Source organism: Takifugu flavidus, chromosome 15 (assembly GCF_003711565.1).
Source record: "Takifugu flavidus isolate HTHZ2018 chromosome 15, ASM371156v2, whole genome shotgun sequence".
NCBI classification, from domain to species: domain Eukaryota; kingdom Metazoa; phylum Chordata; class Actinopteri; order Tetraodontiformes; family Tetraodontidae; genus Takifugu; species Takifugu flavidus.
The window spans coordinates 5,926,807-5,946,428 of NC_079534.1; the positions used below are offsets into that span (position 1 = coordinate 5,926,807).

General features: G+C 45.9%; 1 protein-coding gene and 1 long non-coding RNA gene across 17 annotated transcripts in view; one reads left to right on the forward strand and one right to left on the reverse strand.

Moving 5' to 3' along the window:
• Nucleotides 1-19,622, reverse strand: part of mbnl1 (muscleblind-like splicing regulator 1) — a 32,106-nt gene extending 12,484 nt beyond the window's left edge. For 12 of the 16 annotated variants that reach the window (XM_057057740.1, XM_057057736.1, XM_057057738.1 and 9 more), the window contains exons 1-2: nucleotides 15,940-16,213; nucleotides 9,583-10,448 (exon numbers count right to left, since the gene is read on the reverse strand). In XM_057057740.1, the coding sequence (XP_056913720.1) occupies nucleotides 9,583-9,756 (174 nt within the window). In that variant the 5' untranslated portion in view covers nucleotides 9,757-10,448; nucleotides 15,940-16,213. Of the gene's footprint in view, nucleotides 1-9,582; nucleotides 10,449-10,537; nucleotides 10,708-15,064; nucleotides 15,242-15,486; nucleotides 15,775-15,939; nucleotides 16,214-19,479 lie in introns of those variants that run through there. The other 4 variants (XM_057057728.1, XM_057057726.1, XM_057057727.1 and 1 more) reach the window with 4 other exon arrangements.
• Nucleotides 15,895-16,793, forward strand: LOC130539414 (uncharacterized). Its single transcript, XR_008954122.1, has 2 exons — nucleotides 15,895-16,180; nucleotides 16,325-16,793. It is a non-coding gene; the product is annotated as an uncharacterized LOC130539414 (long non-coding RNA).

Consider the following 19,622-nt stretch of genomic DNA (forward strand, 5'->3'; position numbering starts at 1 on the left):
GGCTTCAACCTTGAAATCCTTTACGTTGAGTCAGGCTGATTTCTCTTCTTAGTTTTCAAGATTCTTTCGGATTTACTGCTCTGTTGCTTTAACTCCCCGATGCTCCAGCACCGGACTTTATTTTTAGTGGATTCTTGTCTGTTCTCTGCCCTGATTTCGAGTAACTTCTGTCTGAACAGACGTGCGGATGAAAGGCCTTTCTTCTGGCACACGCTGTGAAAGGAGCTTTTGTTTGCCTGGACAGCAGCGGAGACTCCAAAGGAGCCCAGCGGTTTTACTGAGCACTCTAACGCAACAACAAATACGAAACACATCTATCCGTTTGATATTCTACTGGGTTGTAGATCACCTTCTGTGGCTGCCGGAGCAAGCAGGAATTTCCTGATATTCCTTTGAGCCACATTTGAAAATGAGGAATGTCAGTGAAACTGAGAGTTGAAGGACTTGTGGCTTTCATTTCCTTATCAGTGCATAAATATAAACACACACACATTATTATGCGGCTCTATCTGCTGTGGACGCATGTACACAGAGTTCATCATTGTGATGCAGAGCTTGGCGCTCAGGGAGCTGATGTCAGATACGGAGGAGGGCGGGAGGAAGGAAAGGAGGGAGGGAGGGAGTGTTAATCTATGATAACAGTCGCAATTTGCCCCCGGCGTTGCATTATTACCCGTGCTAACAACGAGCAATAGAAAAGGATTATGGGCTATAAGGAGAGTTACAGCACAGAGCTCGCGCAGGATTATAATGATGGTCTGTGACACGGCTGATTTTCAGAGTGTCTGGATTAATTGAAGGAATTGATCGGTGCATTTATACAAGTTCTGTTGCAAAAACACACACACACATACACACACACACACACACACACACACACACACACACACACACACACACACACACACACGGCAGTAAGTTATTCACACTTCAGAGGGTGCTGGTTCTCAGAAATGCCTCAGGTCAGATGTCACGTACACGGAAGCCCAGAGTCCAAACTTAGACCCCCCTGTTTTTTTCACGGGCTCTCCCGCTCTATCTCTCTCACACACTAACACGCGTTCTTTCATGAGATTCCTTTTCTCCCCTTATGGGCTGACGGGGTTGGTTCCATATTTCAGGGCCATCGCACGGGTATTGATCTGAGTAAGGTGTTCAACATTTTCCCAAGGATCAGACCTAATTACACCTTTAGGAACACTGAGAACAGAAAATATAGACATAAAAGGAATAATAATGGCTGTTATGAGAGAGACTGCGCCCAGACCAGCTGTGTATCTATCTGATCCAGCCCTTCAGACTGTTCTTGTAACATTGAGCAGAATTCATGCTCACGATTTCATGATTTTCATTCCAGAACCAAACGCATTGTTTAAGATTTGACCCCTAGCACCCAGGTTTGACCTCTTGAGTGTCAGCGTGACGCCTTCCTCTCATCATTCTATAACCCCACCTGACTGACGACATCACTGGCAACGTTCCCCTCGATCTGAGTGGCACGCACCCAGACAGGGTCTTTAACAATGACAAACTAATCACCACCACAGCTGATGAACCATTTGTGTTGCACTGACAGTTTAATCGTGTATCTATTATGCTAATTTTGTATCACAGGCTGTAATCCTCTCCACGGCTCTAATCCCACTGTCAGATGGCCTAATCCTATTGCAGTGTGCAGTTATTTCCCTCCGAGTTGGCTGGCGGGTTGGTTTCACCACCTTCCACCCTCTCTCAGTTCCAGAAAAGTTGCATTGAAATATTTTTGCATGCAGACGGACAGATTGGATCCATCTTTATAATAACAACAACAAAAAGAAACTTTTTTTAACCGAGCAATATGACAAATAAATCCAAAGAAATGGTGATGATGGTGATCCGGGCGACAAAAAACTGATGTTACTGCCGAAGGTTTATGGAAATCGTATTTTATGGAAATCCTGTCAGGGTGTGAAAATATATGACAAGAGGATAAACAGACACCGCGGCTGCCTGGACTCTGATCAGAACTAATCAGGGATTCATCTTAGGTCACAAAACAGGAACTCAGAATAGATCCAGATGAGCCAAAATGGCGGCGCTGTTACTGAGGCAGAGGGACAAAATCACTTGGAATCAAACTTTAGCTAATGAGGAACAAGTCAGTGGTTTTAGGATGTCATTCCTCCCCTTTTGAGATCAAGGCTGTAGCCAAAGGTGACGGATGATCCCGGTTCAGCTGTTAGAGGGAGGGGCAGCGTGAGAAGGTGCTGAGAGAGTTGATCCTAAAAGTGAAGAGAGCTGCTCCCTCAACTGTGTGCCGAGAGGGTAATTACAGAGCGGTGCGTGCGACTGCGGCTCAATCGCACAAAAGTGCTGACAAAGGTAAACATGGGGACGGGGAAAAATTAGAGGCGCGATTACATGTTTATTAGAATTTCACTGCACATTCCTCCTACTTTGCTTGCAAGGGCGATAATGCATCCATATTGATTATTCGGTTACTCTTGGGGGCGTCAACCTGTTCTGGATATTGGCTGCCTCAAAGAATGACATAATCAAAGAAACGGGGTGTTTTTATCACTCCTTGTCCGGGATTCAGTGCCGAACCCTAATAAGGCTTCAATAAATCATTCTGAAAACACAAATAATGGATTTTTACAGTGTTTGAACAGCCAGTTTGCTGCAGCCCCATTTTATGTTGCATTCTCTGAGTATATCTAATCTTTTTATCTCTAAGATCTAGATATCTATCTACATTTGCATTCTGCATTCTGCATTTTATTTTTATATTTAATTTCTTAAAAAGCTTTTGTTATTCTTGGCCAAAATAGTCAATAACTTACACATCGTTTGGTGCATTCGAAGAAAATTGAGCTGAATAAAATATCACATCCCCAGCTGAATTTATTTGCACTGTGCAGTTTAATGTTCTCATGATTTCATTTGAATTTGAACTTTCAGTTTCGTTGTTTGTCTTTCATAGATGGTTCCTGCACTCTCGCTTCTGCACCTGTTGCCAAAGAGAATTTACCTTTTTTTTTTTTTCCAAAAAAAATAAATTGGGGCTAATAGGACGAATCGTAAAAAAAACAACAAAAACCACCATGTTCTAAATGAATATCTTTATGTTTTCATAATGTTGCATTTAGGAGTTCAAATCTGTCCATATCTGCAGGCTCAATCTTACCAGACTCAAGATGTTCCTGGTGTGTTTGTGACACATTTATTTATTCCCTGTTTTGAGGAAACCCAAAAGAATCCAAAAGAAGAAAAACAGTTACCATTTCTAGCGATAAATATGGATCCTAATGCTTGAAAACCATAGCTGGTTCTATGTGTCTTTCTTTTTAATCTGCAACAGCTAATGTTTAATTTATAGCACCAAGGGAAGTGAACTGAGAATAAATTCTCGCCATATTTATCCAATATAATATCTGCTGCACAGAGCCAACCTGAAACTCACCATCAATGCAAATCAAAGATCAGTTTTACTCTGAGATTGTGGTGGCCATGTTTGAATATGCTAATACCAAAGCAAACAAGCCGTCTGCATCTGTACGTTAGCGTCAGAGAAAGAGTCAGCCGCTGGAGTCGTCATTGTATCGGCGGTGTTACGAGGAGCCTCGGTGTCACTGAGAGACAGAGACGGCTGACACCGAGAAGAAAAGACAGGCTGTTGTTGCCGAACCTTCCGACACGTAAGCGACGCGCGCAACACGGAATCAGCTGAGCCAAGAATGCGCCTGAAGGAATGATCAGTATCAGGATGTGATGCTAATTTAGAATTTTCCTTCAAGGCTGAATCCTACAGACGAGCAGACATCCCATTAAAACCTGAATTAGGACGCAGACAGCCCGCGATGACAGACGCAGAGGTAGACTTCTGTCCTGAATGTGGGCGCTGACTGGTCTGCATGATAAAAGATAAAACTTTCATCCCCGAATTGCGCTCGGACACCACACAGGTGTTCCATTTTCCCTCCTTCGGCAGGGATTCCAAGTTTTGGAGAAGTAAGCCTTGTGAGGGCTCACATGCCATCTGCAACTCTTATGCAGACAAACAGCACAGAGGGAGGAAGACTGATCTGCAAATGTTGAATAACGCGTTCCATTCGTCCTTTCCCGGCCTATGTGCGCAGCCTTTCCCGACGCGTGCCACCATTAGATACGGTAATGGCCCAGGAATGTAATAAACAAGCTCAGACCGAAAGACCGTTCGCTCTGAAATAAAATACATATTTTACACTCTCATCTTCACTGATACAGAGAAAGGAATCTCAAAACGGCCCGGCTCACAACTGTGCAGAGCATCAGTGACCGGAATGTTATTCTCCGTCAACACTTTGATAAGTGCGGCCTAGTTCCATTATGGTTCCTTTTTTTAAAAATTTTTTTAAAGGAGAATGTTTCACAGCCAAAAACAATTCAAATAAATACTCAGGCTTGAGGTGTTTGCATCTGAAAAAAGGGTTTCTAAACATAAAACAACACCCCTTAAAAAAAAACCATAATCACTTTTGACTAGCAACATGGCTAATATTTACCAATTACCTCATGTCTGCTTGGCTAACCCCCTCTCAGCACTGGCGTGCGTGCACGTGTCTTTGACCTCGCTGTTCTGTCTAACTAACGCTCATAAACCCAGGGTCAAAATAGGCTGAGAAAAAATTCAGAGGAGAAAAAGGCCAGATTGAGATAAATAGGAGGCATGTTCCCGGCCTCTGCAATGCAGGAATGCAGTCTTGGCTCAGAGCAGAGACGCAGACACCCATCGCAACTGCAGTATTAAAACTGTTACAATATTCACACACACACACACACACACACCACACACACACACACACACACACACACACACACACACACACAGGAGCACTCTTTGGTTCTTTGATTTCAGACAGTGGGTGTGTCAGGTAGACAGAACTGTGGTTTGGGTATATAACCATCGTGGGAGTCCGCCTTTTTTTTTTATGACAGTGGCGCATTCTTGGGTTCACTCAAGGTTGTGAGGGGTCGGGTGTGTGAATGTGTGTGTGCGTGTTTGTGGGGGTATCTACTTGTAATATGAACCATCTGACAATCCTGTCCGGGCAGGGGTGTGGTCTGGAGGTAATGAGGCGAGAAACCAGGGTGAGCAGGAAATCGAGTGGAAGGAGCTACTGAGAAGGGTGGAGAGTATAAACAGAGGAGTTGGAGGGAGGGACGGCCAGTCAGCTTTAATTAAAAAAGGAGGACGGCGAGGTGCTTCGCTTTTAACCTCCAGCTTGGCTGCTTAAATAGAGAGACTGAGCAGTTATTAGTTCCAATCTCGTTTTTACACTGTAAATCCTTTAAATGCAGTAATATCAGTGAATACGTCCACGTTCAAGTCTGCTCTGCTGCAAATTGTACATTCTAGCCAACACGGAGGGGGGCGTGCATCAATATTTATAATAAATGGGGGAAAATACAGCCTTTACTATGCCTAAGTTATTATACATCATTAATAAAAAGCTTTTGGAACCTTATTTGCAATTTTTGCTCCTTTGGGAGTCCTGAAGCATTAACCCCTCAATGACAGAAGGAGGTTACAGCTTTCTGTCATTCTTTTGTCTAATTGAGTTTTAAAGTAGCCAAACGACTGTGGGGGAGGGTTTAACAGCTAACCTGTTTCCCGTTAATCACTGATGGACACGAGTTACAACGCTGACTTTAACATCAGGCAGTTCTGGCAGTTATTATCCTTCTCTAAATATTTACTTCTCTTTGACATAGCTGAGCTGTCTTTGCTGCACCGTGCAGATACACGAGGAACAGAGAGGCCTTTCATGGCGCTGACGCACCCGCCCACGCACAACAACAACTTAATTCTGCGTCCTCTGCGAAACGAAACTTGTTTCTGATTGATCGTTTGGCTTCGGAGTGCATCTCCCATGTTTGACCACTGCCGCTCTATTTCTGGCGCAAACATATTTTCTTGCTGTGGCTACCCCAGCACGGGCCAGCGTGGTTCAGTCCGAGGCCCTGCTGCAGCTGCAGGAGGTCTGCACAAGCGTGTGCTCCTGAACCATGCAAAAAGGAGGGCAGCGAGAAAGCTAGAAAGGGAGAGAGAGAGACTTGAGGGAAATGACTGGCTTTGGGTGTGACCTGCTCAGTTATGCACTGCTGATCATGTGAGACTTGTTCTAATTATACATCCCTCAAGAAGAAGGCCGACCCCCTCTCATGGTCTCAAAGTGTGTCCTGTATCTGTGCCTTTTTGCAGCATGAGACTAACAACTAGCTCTCAACTAGTTCTCCTTGTTCGGCCACTGCAGTTGTGTTTTGGCACAGTTTAACGACGCTGTACTTGCTCTAGATCGCTCTGCCTCCTGGGCCAAAATGTGGCTGACTCTACGTAATGTAAACTGGCCAATGTTGCATGTAAATGCTGACACATTAAAGGCAGTCTGTTAACATTTCTTAACACCTAAGCTAGTGGGTATGTGAAAAGAGTACATCAGTGTTTTATACCTGTTGCCAGGCCCCACCAGATGTCTCTAATGGGGAGTGGAGGACATGATCAATAGTACGATCTGACAATATTGTTTTATTATATATCGTAATGGCAGCATTAGCTCTGTCAAATTCAGACCTGGGCTCAGCGGTGTCGTTTGTCAATGCTCAGGGCTCGAGGCCACAGTGTAACGCACCCGCTCAGTGTGTTTTCATTAGCCTGTGGAGGCTAATCAAGCTACTGCTAATGAGACTGATGTATTTTAAGACTGCCTCTTGTCGCTCTCTCTCTTATGTTAACCACACAGGTTCCATCTGTTGCATTAATGCACAACTGAAGAGTTGCTTATGTGTTGGGATTTACCGGCTAAGTGCTAGCATGTCAGTGTTTATTTACTGAACCCCAAGAAGCTATACTGTGTATTCATGCTTCCGTCTGTGAAGTGAATTCATGGATGTAGGCTCAAACCTGGAAAAAGAAAGACTCATCTACACGCTTTCCACCTGAGCAGTCACTCCAGTTCTAAGCCAGAAAGATACCCAGTTAGGTACACGACTCCAGTCCCCGCCCATTAGCTGATAAACCCAAAGACAAATCCTCATCGCACCCAAAAACAAACTTTCAGCCAGACACACAGCATAAAACCCAAGATAATGCAGGGAGCACAACATATACAGCATACGTGAACCTTTCTACCTGACAAATGCAAAAGAATGCAGTCATAGCAGTGCAGGACACAGGAATGCAAACAAAGAGCTCGTTCAAGCTCCTGAGAACTACAGTTGTCCTGCTAATTGCCCTGCAACATTATGGGCCTATGACGAGGTAGGCCAACATGAATAATGTGGAAATATTTAGCTATTCTCCCCATATTTTTACAACAATTTAGAAAATATTGGTGGTCATGTAGCCATAGTTTATGTTAGACAACCCTATATATGTATCCATTTCCCAGTTATGGTCCATTCCAGAATGCCCCCTTCCTCAGTCTTACACAAGGCTACTACTATTACTACAACAGTAATAAGAAAGATATATTATAAAAATATATGCTGTTTATTAGAATGTTCATATTCTATATATTCATATTCATGCTACTTTATGCTCAGGTGGGAAGAGGAGAAAAGATAAAACCTAAAATCAGATAACGCTCAGTAAAGCACCGAGTTGTTGGAAAAGAAATCGTCTTTATGCCAGCCTCCTTGAACATTTCCCTGCATCTGTTCCTGCTCTTTCTCTCTCTTCTTTTTCCACTCGTTTTTTTAGACGTCCTGTGTTTTTTTTATTACCACTGGAAAAATGTGGCAAAGGCTAAAAAAACCCCAACACAATTATTTGAAAATCATATTGGAAAATGGGAACAAGCTACTAAAATAGATCCATTTGCTCCTCCAAAATAAACGACAAATACACAACAGTAACATTATGTAACAATTGTGCAAATCCTCGCCACTTAAATGCGACGCTGCAGTCACGGCAGCTGTAACATTGGCCTCAAAGACTTTGGCGAGAACCTAGAACTGTTTCGAGCTGTGATATTCAAATGTGTAGATAAGCAACCAGGCAGGCAGTCAGCCGTGTCACCAGCTTCACTGACTCCAGTGAAGAAATTCAGATGATGCAATTTGGATGAGGAAGTGTTTTTTCAAAATCAACTTCCTTCTTACACACATTACAAAGTGGGTTTATAATCTCAGTGTTGTCTGGTGGAGAGGAGAGGGCTGGCGCTCTTTTATAGTGTCGGTTTCCCGCCAGGCACCTTTTTCTTAAAGTTAATCTCAGATCTCTTAATCAACAGATCTAATCTGCCAGGCATCACAATCAAGAACCAAAGTCTGTGATAAAAGAAGGTTACAACACACACAACCTCACATTTCTATCTTTGTTTCATTGCCATAATACCCAGCTCCTTACATATACCGTAACCATACCAACGAACCCCCTCACTCTAAACTTGAGCTAACCCCCCCCACCTCCCATTCTAACCCCAACCTTAAAACCATGTCTTTACCCTCAAACAGTCCTTTTAAGTTGTGAGGACCACCAAAATGACGCCCACTTTCCTCATAGAATGAAGCTTTTGGTGTTCAATATGTGATAAATGTGAATCTACACACACACACACACACACACACACACACACACACAAAACACATGGACAGATTAACTGGGGAAGGTTTCAGGTTGGGCTCACTAGCCTTCCCCTGGCTACATCTGGTCTAAACACTGTTCTCCAGCACATGCTGTCCTCATTCTAACCCTGCCCTGCTCACCCAGCCCTAATGACCATGAGTCACTGGTTTTACAGGAGCAGAGTACAAACAGAGGTTAAAACACACACACACACACACACACACACACACACACACACACACACACACACACACACACACACACACAGTCAAATATGTGAGGCTGTGTGTCAATGCTGGAAACTTGTGACTGACTCCTGCCCATCTGTGGAGATTTAAGACTCATAAAAGGAACCATCACAAAAGAGAGCGAGAACGGAGGAAGGAAAAAGGTGTTTTGTTGCTTTTCTAGAGACGACTAAAAATGGAAAATTACTGGTGCCCCACATCGGCCCCCGACTTCACTCTTTGAGAGGCACACATACAAACACACACACACACACACACACACACACAGAGCCCCCTCTAACTGCTTCTAGGCCTCTGCACAGGAAGTGGTTTTAATCTGTGAGATATGTACGATGACGCTATCACCTTGGTTTTATCTGGCTGCTGCAACTTGTTGCGTCCATATGCGTCTGGATATGTGGACGTCTATTTAGAAGGTTCTGACCTAATCTATGAAACAAAGTGGCGAACGTGAAGCAAAATGTCCGTTGCTGGGAAAAACCACAGAGCGCGTTTATGAATGACTTCTGTTTCCTAAAGCTTCGAACGCCCCACTATCATCTCTCTGCTCTCGATCACATGCTGCGATCACCTGACCAGAAATGGGTGGGCCGAAGGAAGGAGAGCACATTTCACAAGCAGATGTGCTGCCAAACATGTGGCAAGCTGAGGAAAAGTGCTGTTTCTATTTCTGCGTCTGTCAGACTGAGCGCGTTCAGGTTTGGCTACGTATAACCCGACACACGCCTATAACCCACGCCTCCTTACCTTGAGTGAGTCGAAGCACGCGATGACACGCCCGTTCTCCACCTGACAGCTCTTGGCCGGGTGAGCGAATTTGCAGTCCTGGTCAGAGCGCGAGCACGTGCCTCTCTGGAACTCCCTGCACACTTCCAGTGTCAGCCATTTTGTGTCTCGGATTTGGGCCATGTTCAACGCCATGGCTGCACGCTGGCAAAAAGTATTCCAGGCGGTTCAGAAGGATTATGTAGAAGTTTGTCTCAGTCCCCAACTTTAAGGACTTTGTGTTTCGTCTGTCTCTCAAGTGTCTATGTAACTTTGAAATGAAACATTCAAAATAAAGGTGGTTAAGAGAGCTCTTCTCCTGAAATGAAATGTTGCAGGACAATGATTCACCGTGAATGTTGCCAGATAATTATCCTGATCTATCAGCAGGAAACAATTAGATTGCTCCGCTTTTCTTTCGCAGCGTTGCTTTTCAAAAATCCCAAACAGAGGAAGAAGCTGAACCGGAAGCCCTCTGCTTTAGGTGCAGGCAACAAAGGCGATAGTCTGGGTGTAGCCTGCGAAGGAAGGTTAAGGACACTGTGGACTGAGTGGAGGTTTAGAGGGTCGAAGTTAAAGGCAAGGTGGGCGAGATGTCGAGCGGGCTTGTTTGTGTCTTTAGGGCTGCTGTGGTAAGGCCGGTCAGCTGCTGTTGAGCCAAGGCTGGAGTGGATGGTGATGGTGGCGGATGGTCGGAGCACAAGCCGCAAAGAGGTTTGTGTTTGCTGTCCTTGTACTTGAGTTACTGTGGCAGCAAGCTAGCAAGGAGCGGGCAGGATGGGTGGGGGTGGGGCTTCAGCTGTAGAAGCAGGTCAAAGCTGCAGCAGACATCAGGGAAGGCACTTCCTCTGTAGAGAGAGATAGAAAGTAAGATTAGCCATGATATCATCTCAAGAAAACTTGTTTTCTCTGTTTATTTTGCTTTCACAACACCTACTGCACTCAGCGGAACTATGCAACCGTGGGAATGATATGTAAAAATGGCAATAACGCAGGGGTGTCAGCTAAAAGAAAAAAACCTCCAGCGCTCTGCATGCTAAATACACATGGCGCGCACACGCTCATCACACCATGCCACACACAGACGCAGGCAGATGCACAAAGTGGGCATTCACAACTTTCCACCTCATTCCAGTTGACAGGGGGAGAATCGGCCCCGCTCCCGTTGTGCTTTTAGCGCCGTGCGGCAACGCCAGCCATCGCAGAGCGAGAGGGTGAAACGAGGTGAAACGAGGGACGGCAGTGAGAGCAAGACAGGAAGTCAAGGCAGGGCATGGAGGGGAAGGAGTTAGTCATTTCCCTTTTTTGCAAAGTTGTTCGCGGTGGCGACCAATGGGAGTGAGCTGCGTTGCAGCAACAATCTGGGCTAAGCGCCAGGTGAGAGCGGCAGGGGGCGGGATTGAGGGGTGGGGTGGGGTGGGGGGTGAGGCGCTGACCTGCCTGCTGCTAACGGCTCTCTCATGTCTTCGACTACCCGATTTCTCCGGAACGCGTCATCGGTACTAAAATCTTAACTATCTCTCCAGAAAACCCCAAAATGTTGCCGCGGTAACCTCACGCAGGAGCGCACCTGTGATAACATCGGCGTTATTGTTTTACCTGCAAGTAAAACCTCCCGCTTTGAGGATCCAGAGGAAATCATGGGTTGCAAAGGGGTTTTTGGTGCACTGTTGCTTTTCTATTTTGGGTGACTCCATTGTGCATGCTCTGCACGGGGAATTTGAATGACTGTGGGCTCCTGAGGGCCTGTTCTTCTCTTATCACTGGCACAGAATAACGCGCCACACCCTGCACAGGAAAATCACTTTTTCTAGAACAGCACGCACACATTCAGCAATACCACATATTTGGCAAAACTGTGATAAGTGGTGTTAGGGTGTCGCGGAGGTGCGACGCAGACAACCGTGACCCAGCTACTTTGATATCGAAGACACAGTGAGGGAGGAAACCACTTTGTTTTATCTTGCTGTGTAATCGCAAAAGTAACTGCTGCTGCTAATGACCTTTGGAGTGCAAGTATTAATGCAACCCGAGCGCCTCTGCTACGCACACACACATACACACACTTATGTTCGTGCTTCTGTATTTTTGCCCCGAACACTCATAAAGAAATTTCCAACCTAAACCTCAACGCAGGTCAAACATTAACCTTAAAACAACCCACAAACAGCCAAAACTTCCTCACTTGGCTGATGAAATGTGTAAAAAGGTCCTGACTTTGCTGCATAAGGAACACACACACAAAACAGAGCGCATGACCTTTTAACTGTTTAATATATCCCAAACAGGAAAGAAACACTACTCGACCCCTTAATGCTTTCAAATTGTGCTCTAAGCAAAGAAGAAACCTTCATATTTGTAATAAATAAATAATGATATTGCTCGGAACGCCATTGAAGTAGATGTGAGCTGTAAGTTAAGTTCATGGGGCGCATGTGTCACCTCACAACTCTGAGCACAGCTGGACCTGAACTAATGAGGTGGAATAGATGCATCTATTATAGATCCGTTTCTAAAGTGGGGGAGCCAGAGGGTGTCTCCAGTCAAATGAAAGAATGCGATGACCTGACGGACGGAATTCCTGACATTCCCGCCATCTGTCTGTCCTGTTGGTGGTGTTGGACTCGGGGGAAACGCGTGTTTGAGAGGGAGCGCAGGGCAGCGTGGTGTGAGGTGGCGCCACTGTAACAAGCACTCATTATGATCCATCACGTTTGGACACTGCCGTCCGTCCCCTATCGATTTCTTCGTGGCAGCACGCCGCTGACACTGTCAGAGCGCTCGCTCTCTCCAAAGCCTCCATTTCATGACACTTTTATATCAATTAGCTCTCCGCTGTAATTGCACTAGTTACGCAGTCTAAACCCGTGGGTCTCCCCTCAGGGTGGTCCGCCTGTTCATTACGCCTCCCCCCACATCCCTTAATGCTGCCATTTAGCCCTGCATGGGACTGCCTGACAAGCATCCTCTTCCAGCATCCTCAGCTGCACCCCCCCCCCCAGATTCCAAGGTCTCCAAGCTGGCGCAAGGTCAAACGCACTGGAAGACAGGAAAGGAGGGTGGCAGAAGAGAGGACATGTGGAGGACATGTGGGATGTATGAAGCACGGTACGTCGAGCTTGAGTGCGCCCTTTTTATTTTTCCCCTCCAACTAAAGGGATTCAAAGACCAATCGTCAATCGTCAAGCCCTCCATGACAGATGCAATCCAAATTCATCATGAAGTATTGTGGCACATGCAGGGCTGTCGAGACTGTCAAGACATGTCTTAACCAAAGCCATGGAGCAATCAAACATGCTTGATCTATGACTAACTGTTGCAAAGAGTCATCAAAGGTGTGGGATTTCTCATTAAATGATTGGCACACCAACAATCTACGTTAGCATCAGGTTGCGCTACTGGATGTGACTTACCGGAGGCCTTATTCTGCATAATCACTTTTCAAATATAACATTTGCCTCAACGGGCGCTGAGTGGCTATGTTCCCGTCGTTTCACAAGGGTTCCTGTTTGCAGCATTTGATTATTCAATATGTCTCTTTCTGCTATGAGGCCAAAGAGCGGCTTCAGCATATTGATGGAGGCGGAGTCAGGGGGACAACGCTCTCAGACAGGTCGACGCAGTGGAGGACGCCAGAGGAAACACAACACCCTCGGCCTCGATGTTGCTGCATGCGCTCAGAATATAGAATGTCAATACTGCCCTCGCTGACCTTTTACTTCCACACTAATGCACATATGAGCGCGTCAGGGCTAAGGACATTGTCCTTGGTGTGGGCGCTTCTGGTTTTACAGACATGCACTCTTGGCCTCTCGGCACTTCCTGCTGCTGGTGTTTACTGCAGACCTGTACACATACATCCCCGTGTAAACTCTTCTGAGTCGTTCTGATTCAGCGGTCATGCTTGGGAACCTGAACATTTTCAAGGCAGAATTCAAAAGCCAGTTTGATCGTAAATCCATGAAACCGCATTTGGTTCCCTTTGTTATGAATAAATATCGCAACATAAAGCATGCGCATGCTCGCAGCGTTGGTGAAAAAGGTAAATAAAGTCAGATTAAATATCATCCTGGAAGTTAGTCTTGGAACTCGGAGCGCAAAATAAAACAATGCCTATTGATTCCAAGAGCAAAACCTCTGGAGACAATTAGATCTGTTGTTTAACATACATGGACCGAGCTATGCATACACACACCAGCGCCCACTCAAGACACACAAACGGGAATCTTTGCAAACACATAAACCGTTATGTGTATTGACACACAGACCTTTTCCTAAACTGTGGTGAATATCTGATTATGTGCATCGTTGTATGTATGTGTGTGTCTGTGTGAGAGAGAGAGAGCGTGAGTATGAGTGTGTGTGAAAGGATGCAGTGAAGTCATCGGACAGAGCGGACACTGACAAGCCTTATGGTTTAATGAGCGACTTGTAGGCTCAAATTTATGTCGTCTGCGTGTTGAAACACAGTCAGGGTGATTTTGGCACGCAGAGACAAGTAAATACAATGAAACGTCAAATAAATCCATTTAATGTGCAGAAATATTCGATGACAAAGTCTCTTTGGTCGAATATATTCTGTTGATTCTACCAAAATATGAGAGTAGAGTGTGTGTGTCCGTGTGTGTGTCTATATATATTGCAATTCACCTCTTGCCTCCAACCTTGCCATCCTGTGGGTCCTTGAGCAATGCACTTAGCCCCCTAAACGCTCTCCTGGATTGAGACGCTAGCGCAGTTAGCATCAGTGACAGGGTTGAAGATGTCTCTGGGTAGCATGGGGACCTCTGGGCATTCGATTTAGGCAATTCAAACCTGTTAAAACTGTGTTGAGTCACTCAAGCAACTCTGTCAAACTGTTGCTCAGAGGGGTTGAACTGTGGTCATAACACAGTGGGAACACAGAGTTGCCCCTGTCTAATAAAGGCTTAACCTGTCAGCACATATTCAGCCATGTGCGTAATCCTGTCTGTACGCCGGATCCTACACCACAGCCACATAAAACAGGAGTCATTTACACCTTGGCTCACATGTATATGACAACATACGGCAAGAGAACCTTTGGTATTCTTCACCATAACCCCACGTTGGCTACAGGCACCTTAGCTCACTGCTAGTTTAACGCCAGTGGCACCTCTGTCACAATGACACATTCAGCGACCGGCATATGCCCGGCTATGTTTTCATTTCTGAGCCGTCACAACATTCCTCATCATTGCCCCAACCACCACCTACACCACCCCGAAAGAAGCCCAGACAGAGAGAGAGAGAGAGGTTTTCAAGTACTAGTTAGGCTTAATCAGAAACATATTTTGCTCTTCTTTGGTGTGTTCTAGGTTTAGTAAAATGAATAACCCCCTCAAGAAAACCTTATAATCACGATTTTCACAGAAGTTAAACCTTTTAGAGGAGCTAAATCCAGGAAAACATCCCCCCAAAACCCTTGAAGTGAGAAAGTACTTACTTTCCTTCCAGCTGAAATTTTTACAAGTGAAATACTTCCATTTACTGGTTCTGCTTTTCAGCGACTTTTGTTCCTGCTCTTCTATCCTTCCCCCAACTTTCTTGCCCTCTCCTGGTTACTCCCCCTCTGTCAGGCACATGAAAACACTCAGTCTAACAAACACATACATGCACACTCCTGCAGACAGAGTCACACTCTCTCCTCCCGCGACCCGGAATGCTTGGCAAGATCCAACTGTACCAAAATACTGTGCTCACCATATAAGGTAGCGGCAGCTTCTCATGTCACACTTAATTTACATGTAGCATGGCGGTAGTTTACCTTACACAGCACGCACACACACGTACGCACATGCAAAACCACGCGTCCCTTTAGGCTGACGCAGCAAGGCAGGGAAAAGGTAGAAAGGAACCAGTTTTTACCGTAGTCTGCGTAAACGGAGCCTTCCAGGATGACTCCCAACATGTCCAGTGTTGAGTCAGACTAAGAGAATGAAAGCTGAGTGGGCGATCTATTGATTCTCTTTGCTGCTTCCTGGAACGAGCGTGGCCCTCCAAAAAAACCACACATGTATGGACAGCAGCAAATTTCCTTGCTAACTAGCGCTACCCTCAGGAAGTAGCTATTGTGTTACTGTCTGCTTTGAGCCAAGAATGTGTCTTGGTGTGAGTACGTGCAAGTATGAGCATGTTCCCATATCTATAAAACCAGACGTGACAACCCTGTGGCCCACATACAGATGCATGCAGAAAGACAAACAATCCCTGTCGCTCTAAAGCGCAGGCTCTTACTTTGGAAAGTAAAGGCTGCAGCAGACACGGGAGGAACGATCCAGATAAACCAACAAGACGAGGAGGTCGTCTGCGATTCCTTACCTCTCACATTGCTCTCCAGTCTGTGTGTGTGCGCGCGCGCTTCCGCCTGTCGTTTGACTGTGTTTATGCGTGTGTTCAGACAGGCCGCGACAGCAGACCCCCAGGCACCGGCTGGACCATTCTCAGGCAGGCAGGCAGAGCGCGGAGCAAGGCAGAGCGACTGGCGGAGGAGAGCCAAGCTAGTGAGCGAGTGAATCAGCAGCAAATGAGTGAAGGAGCTGTGTGGAAACCGAGCACCGGGGTGAGTGAGCCAGAAAGGGAGAGAGAGAGAGCGAGAGAGAGAGAGAGAGAGGAGTGTTTGTCTCTGATAGCGTGTGCGTGCGTGTGTGTGTGCGCTGCAGTGTTGGCTGTGTGTGCTAGTGTCTCCCCTCCCCTTCCTCTCGAGGTGGCAGAGGCAGGCTGTGCCGAGCTGTGCCGAGACGGTCTGGGCTGTGTCTCTACCGACTCCAGCCTCTGGATCAACTGTCTGCTGCTGGAGGGAAACGCCGCTCGCTGGGTGGCAGTCGCAACAACTGCGCAGCAGGAAGGGAGGAGGAAGAAGAAACAGAGGAGGGAGCGTTGTCACAGCCCGCAGTCCCCCACCCGCCCACCCCCAAATCAACACCAGGAAGTGCTGGTTTAGCTAAGCCCAAGCTGCTCTTGTCTGTTCAATGGGGGAGTGAAAGGGGGGGAGGAAGGAAGGAAATGTGTGTGAAAGCAAGCTGGATGGATAACGGGCGAGGCGAACTCGGAACGACATAAACACGCCAAAAAGGGTCACGCAGAGCGAGTGAGAGCCACGGGGAAAAAATGAATGAGAAAAACAGAAGTAGGAAAGAATGAACGGCGTCTGGAATTAAAGCGATTCTAACAAAGTGATTCTGCTTTTATTGGAGCGCCTTCACTCACATTCATGCTTTTTTTTAGTCCAACGAGACTTTTCCACGGTACCCGCTCAACCCCTCAGCTACTTTATTTTGGTGTCGGGTGGTTCCCTTCCCTCTGCAAATAATAATACCCCTTCAGTGTTGTTGTTATAGTAACGCGCACCAACGACAGACCGTGCTTAAACATCCACCGTGGAGAACTTCAGGAGGATCCGGTTTTTGGACTCTTGGGTCGTGTCTGTTCACAATCAAAATCCAAATCCTCCCCCCCCGAGTAAACTTAAGTTTAGGAAACATCACCGTTTCTATGCGGAATGACTTCAAGGCCACAGAACGCACACCAACAGTCCCAAAAGCAGCATTCATCCAATATTAGACATTATTTAACACACCACTGACCAAGCTAGATGCTGCAGTTAAATAAATGCTACAGACTGCATGGTACGGTTTATATAAGTCATGCTCTTGTATATCATCATATCATGATTGGAGGTCATCCAAAACTACACAGACAGACTGCAGCTGACAACCGTCTTGCCTCGGTGATACAAATTGTCCACTGCATGAGCAAATGTGGAGGTGATGCAAAAAGGAAACCTCTGAGAATTTTGTTTAGACTTCAGGTTTCGATATGCAGCAGCTATGGCGATAACGCCTGTGAATCACCTGCTTATCCTGGTAAAGAACGCCACATGCACATATATGTATCACCGCTCTGGTGTATTTGCATCCGTAAACACAGCCTCCCTCTCTCTTGTCCAACCTTCTCTGTGCTCTCCAGACCAGGTTTTATTGCTGCTTGATCCAGAGCCTGTGATAAGTCACCTCTAATTTACACAGAAGTCCTCTAACCCCCCAGTGACAATCTGAGCCTGAGCTGCAGTTTACTTTAAAAATGTCTGTGCTACTGTGAGTCAATGCATAAAAAAGGGGGTGCTGTTAAACTGTAGCGCTCGCTTTAGTCATTTTTCTTGTTATTGCTTTTATTTATGACCACTTATGGAAGCCCGTCTGCAGCACAGACAGCTACTGGTGAGACCGCGGATCATCTGTAACAGGGGATCAACGTGACCTCCCAACACTTTTTTCACTGGCAGCGAAGAAAGACAGTGACTGCAGCTGCTCTGAAAGATTGTGTCAACCACTCCTTCACTCTGAAACTTAGACACCGATGTGAAATTTGCCCTCTTCTGCTGTCGCTGAGTCGAAGCCAGCGCTTTACTTTGCCTGTCTTACCTGCTAGTTTATATTTGCAATTTCACATCATCGTTCAGACGGTTCTCGGAGTCTCAACTAAAATAGCTAATAAAAACCCAACTTCTCTTTACAGCCCAAAGCCAAAGTTTCAAAATTACCAGTTTGACCTTAGATCGCAGATATGGGGTGGCGGGGGGTGGGGGGTGGGGGGGGGTGACCTGACCGTCGCTCTCTCTGGGAGATCAATAAGTCTATAGATCTTATGAGCAAAGGGCAAAATTGCAGAGTTGAAAGAGTGTCTATACATTTTTAGCCAACTGAAAACAGGAAGTGAGGTGTGAAAATGTGGCGAGGTAAAAGGGGAATACCAGCAGTTTCACAGAAAGCGCAGCACCACTCCTGCCGTTCAAACAAGAGTTTGAAGTGACAAAAGTACCTCATACCAAAAGAAGCTCCGTTTAAACTCTCAGCAACGGCTCTCATTATCTCCAGACCAACTCTGTCGAGTGTTGGCAACCCCCTGTGTTCTGTCAAACCATCAAGTCTTCACCCTTCACCCTTGGCCGCCCTTTCCTCTGCCTCCTCCCTTTTGAATGCGATTTTCCACCTTAAGCTTGCCTGTCGCCTCAGCGCTCTGCTATTTCCCAACTCCCTGTAAATGACACTGGCCGGCCGGTGTGAACTCTCACTCCGCTGAGGAAATGTCCCAGAGCTTTGGTGTGCCAAACTCCGACGGCTCATCTATCACCAAGGCTGCAAATACACATTATGCTCCCATTACAGGCCACCACAGTCCCAACTGCAACAGTATACAGTCCTGCAGAAAGGCCCAAAGCAGGATGTCGGGTCCAAAATCAGCTGAGGCTAATCTTAGAGGCTGAGGAATTGGAAAAAGCAATATTGCTCGACAACACATGAGGTAAGTTTTACACTAAGACATGATGTTTAATCATTGTGCAGCTCATTTAGAGTACAAAGTGCTCTTCTAAGAAGATAAACACATAAATTCCTTTATAATTACTTAAAGAAACACAAAAGTAAGAAAAGAGCTACTCGTGTGTTTAGTGTATATTCTGTGGAATTTCTCTTGATTTCTTTCCACAGGTGCAATTCAAACAGTTTCGAAGGGCAGACACAGAAAAATGGCACCGTCCCTGCATGACCCTGTTTGTGGTTATGGTTCTGCAGGCGCAGCTTGAGCTCAAAGATTATCGTCCAACAAAAATAGAAACTCCTCTTTTATTTTCCTGATCAAGTGTAACTGCTGAAAATACTTAGAAAGGCCTAAATGTATGCCTCAAGCACAAAGGAGGGACTGCAGCTTTTCTCTTCCAAAGAACATTTCTACATTTGCTAATTATCAGACACTATGTGAATCATTCAAGTCCAACTACTCTGAAGGAAAACTACAAAAAAAATACACGCGGCCACTCGCAAAATCAATAGCTGCTTTGAATTTCAGAGCCAATGAGCTTACCTGCGTGTCTTTCTATTGCTGACGTGCCACTGAGGCAGTCTGACACAGTGGCTTCACTTCAGCACAGGTCACGGTGATGCAATGCATTGTGGGATGCAGTAACTATTCATCTCTCTCTTCCTCTCACTCTCATGTTCCCCACT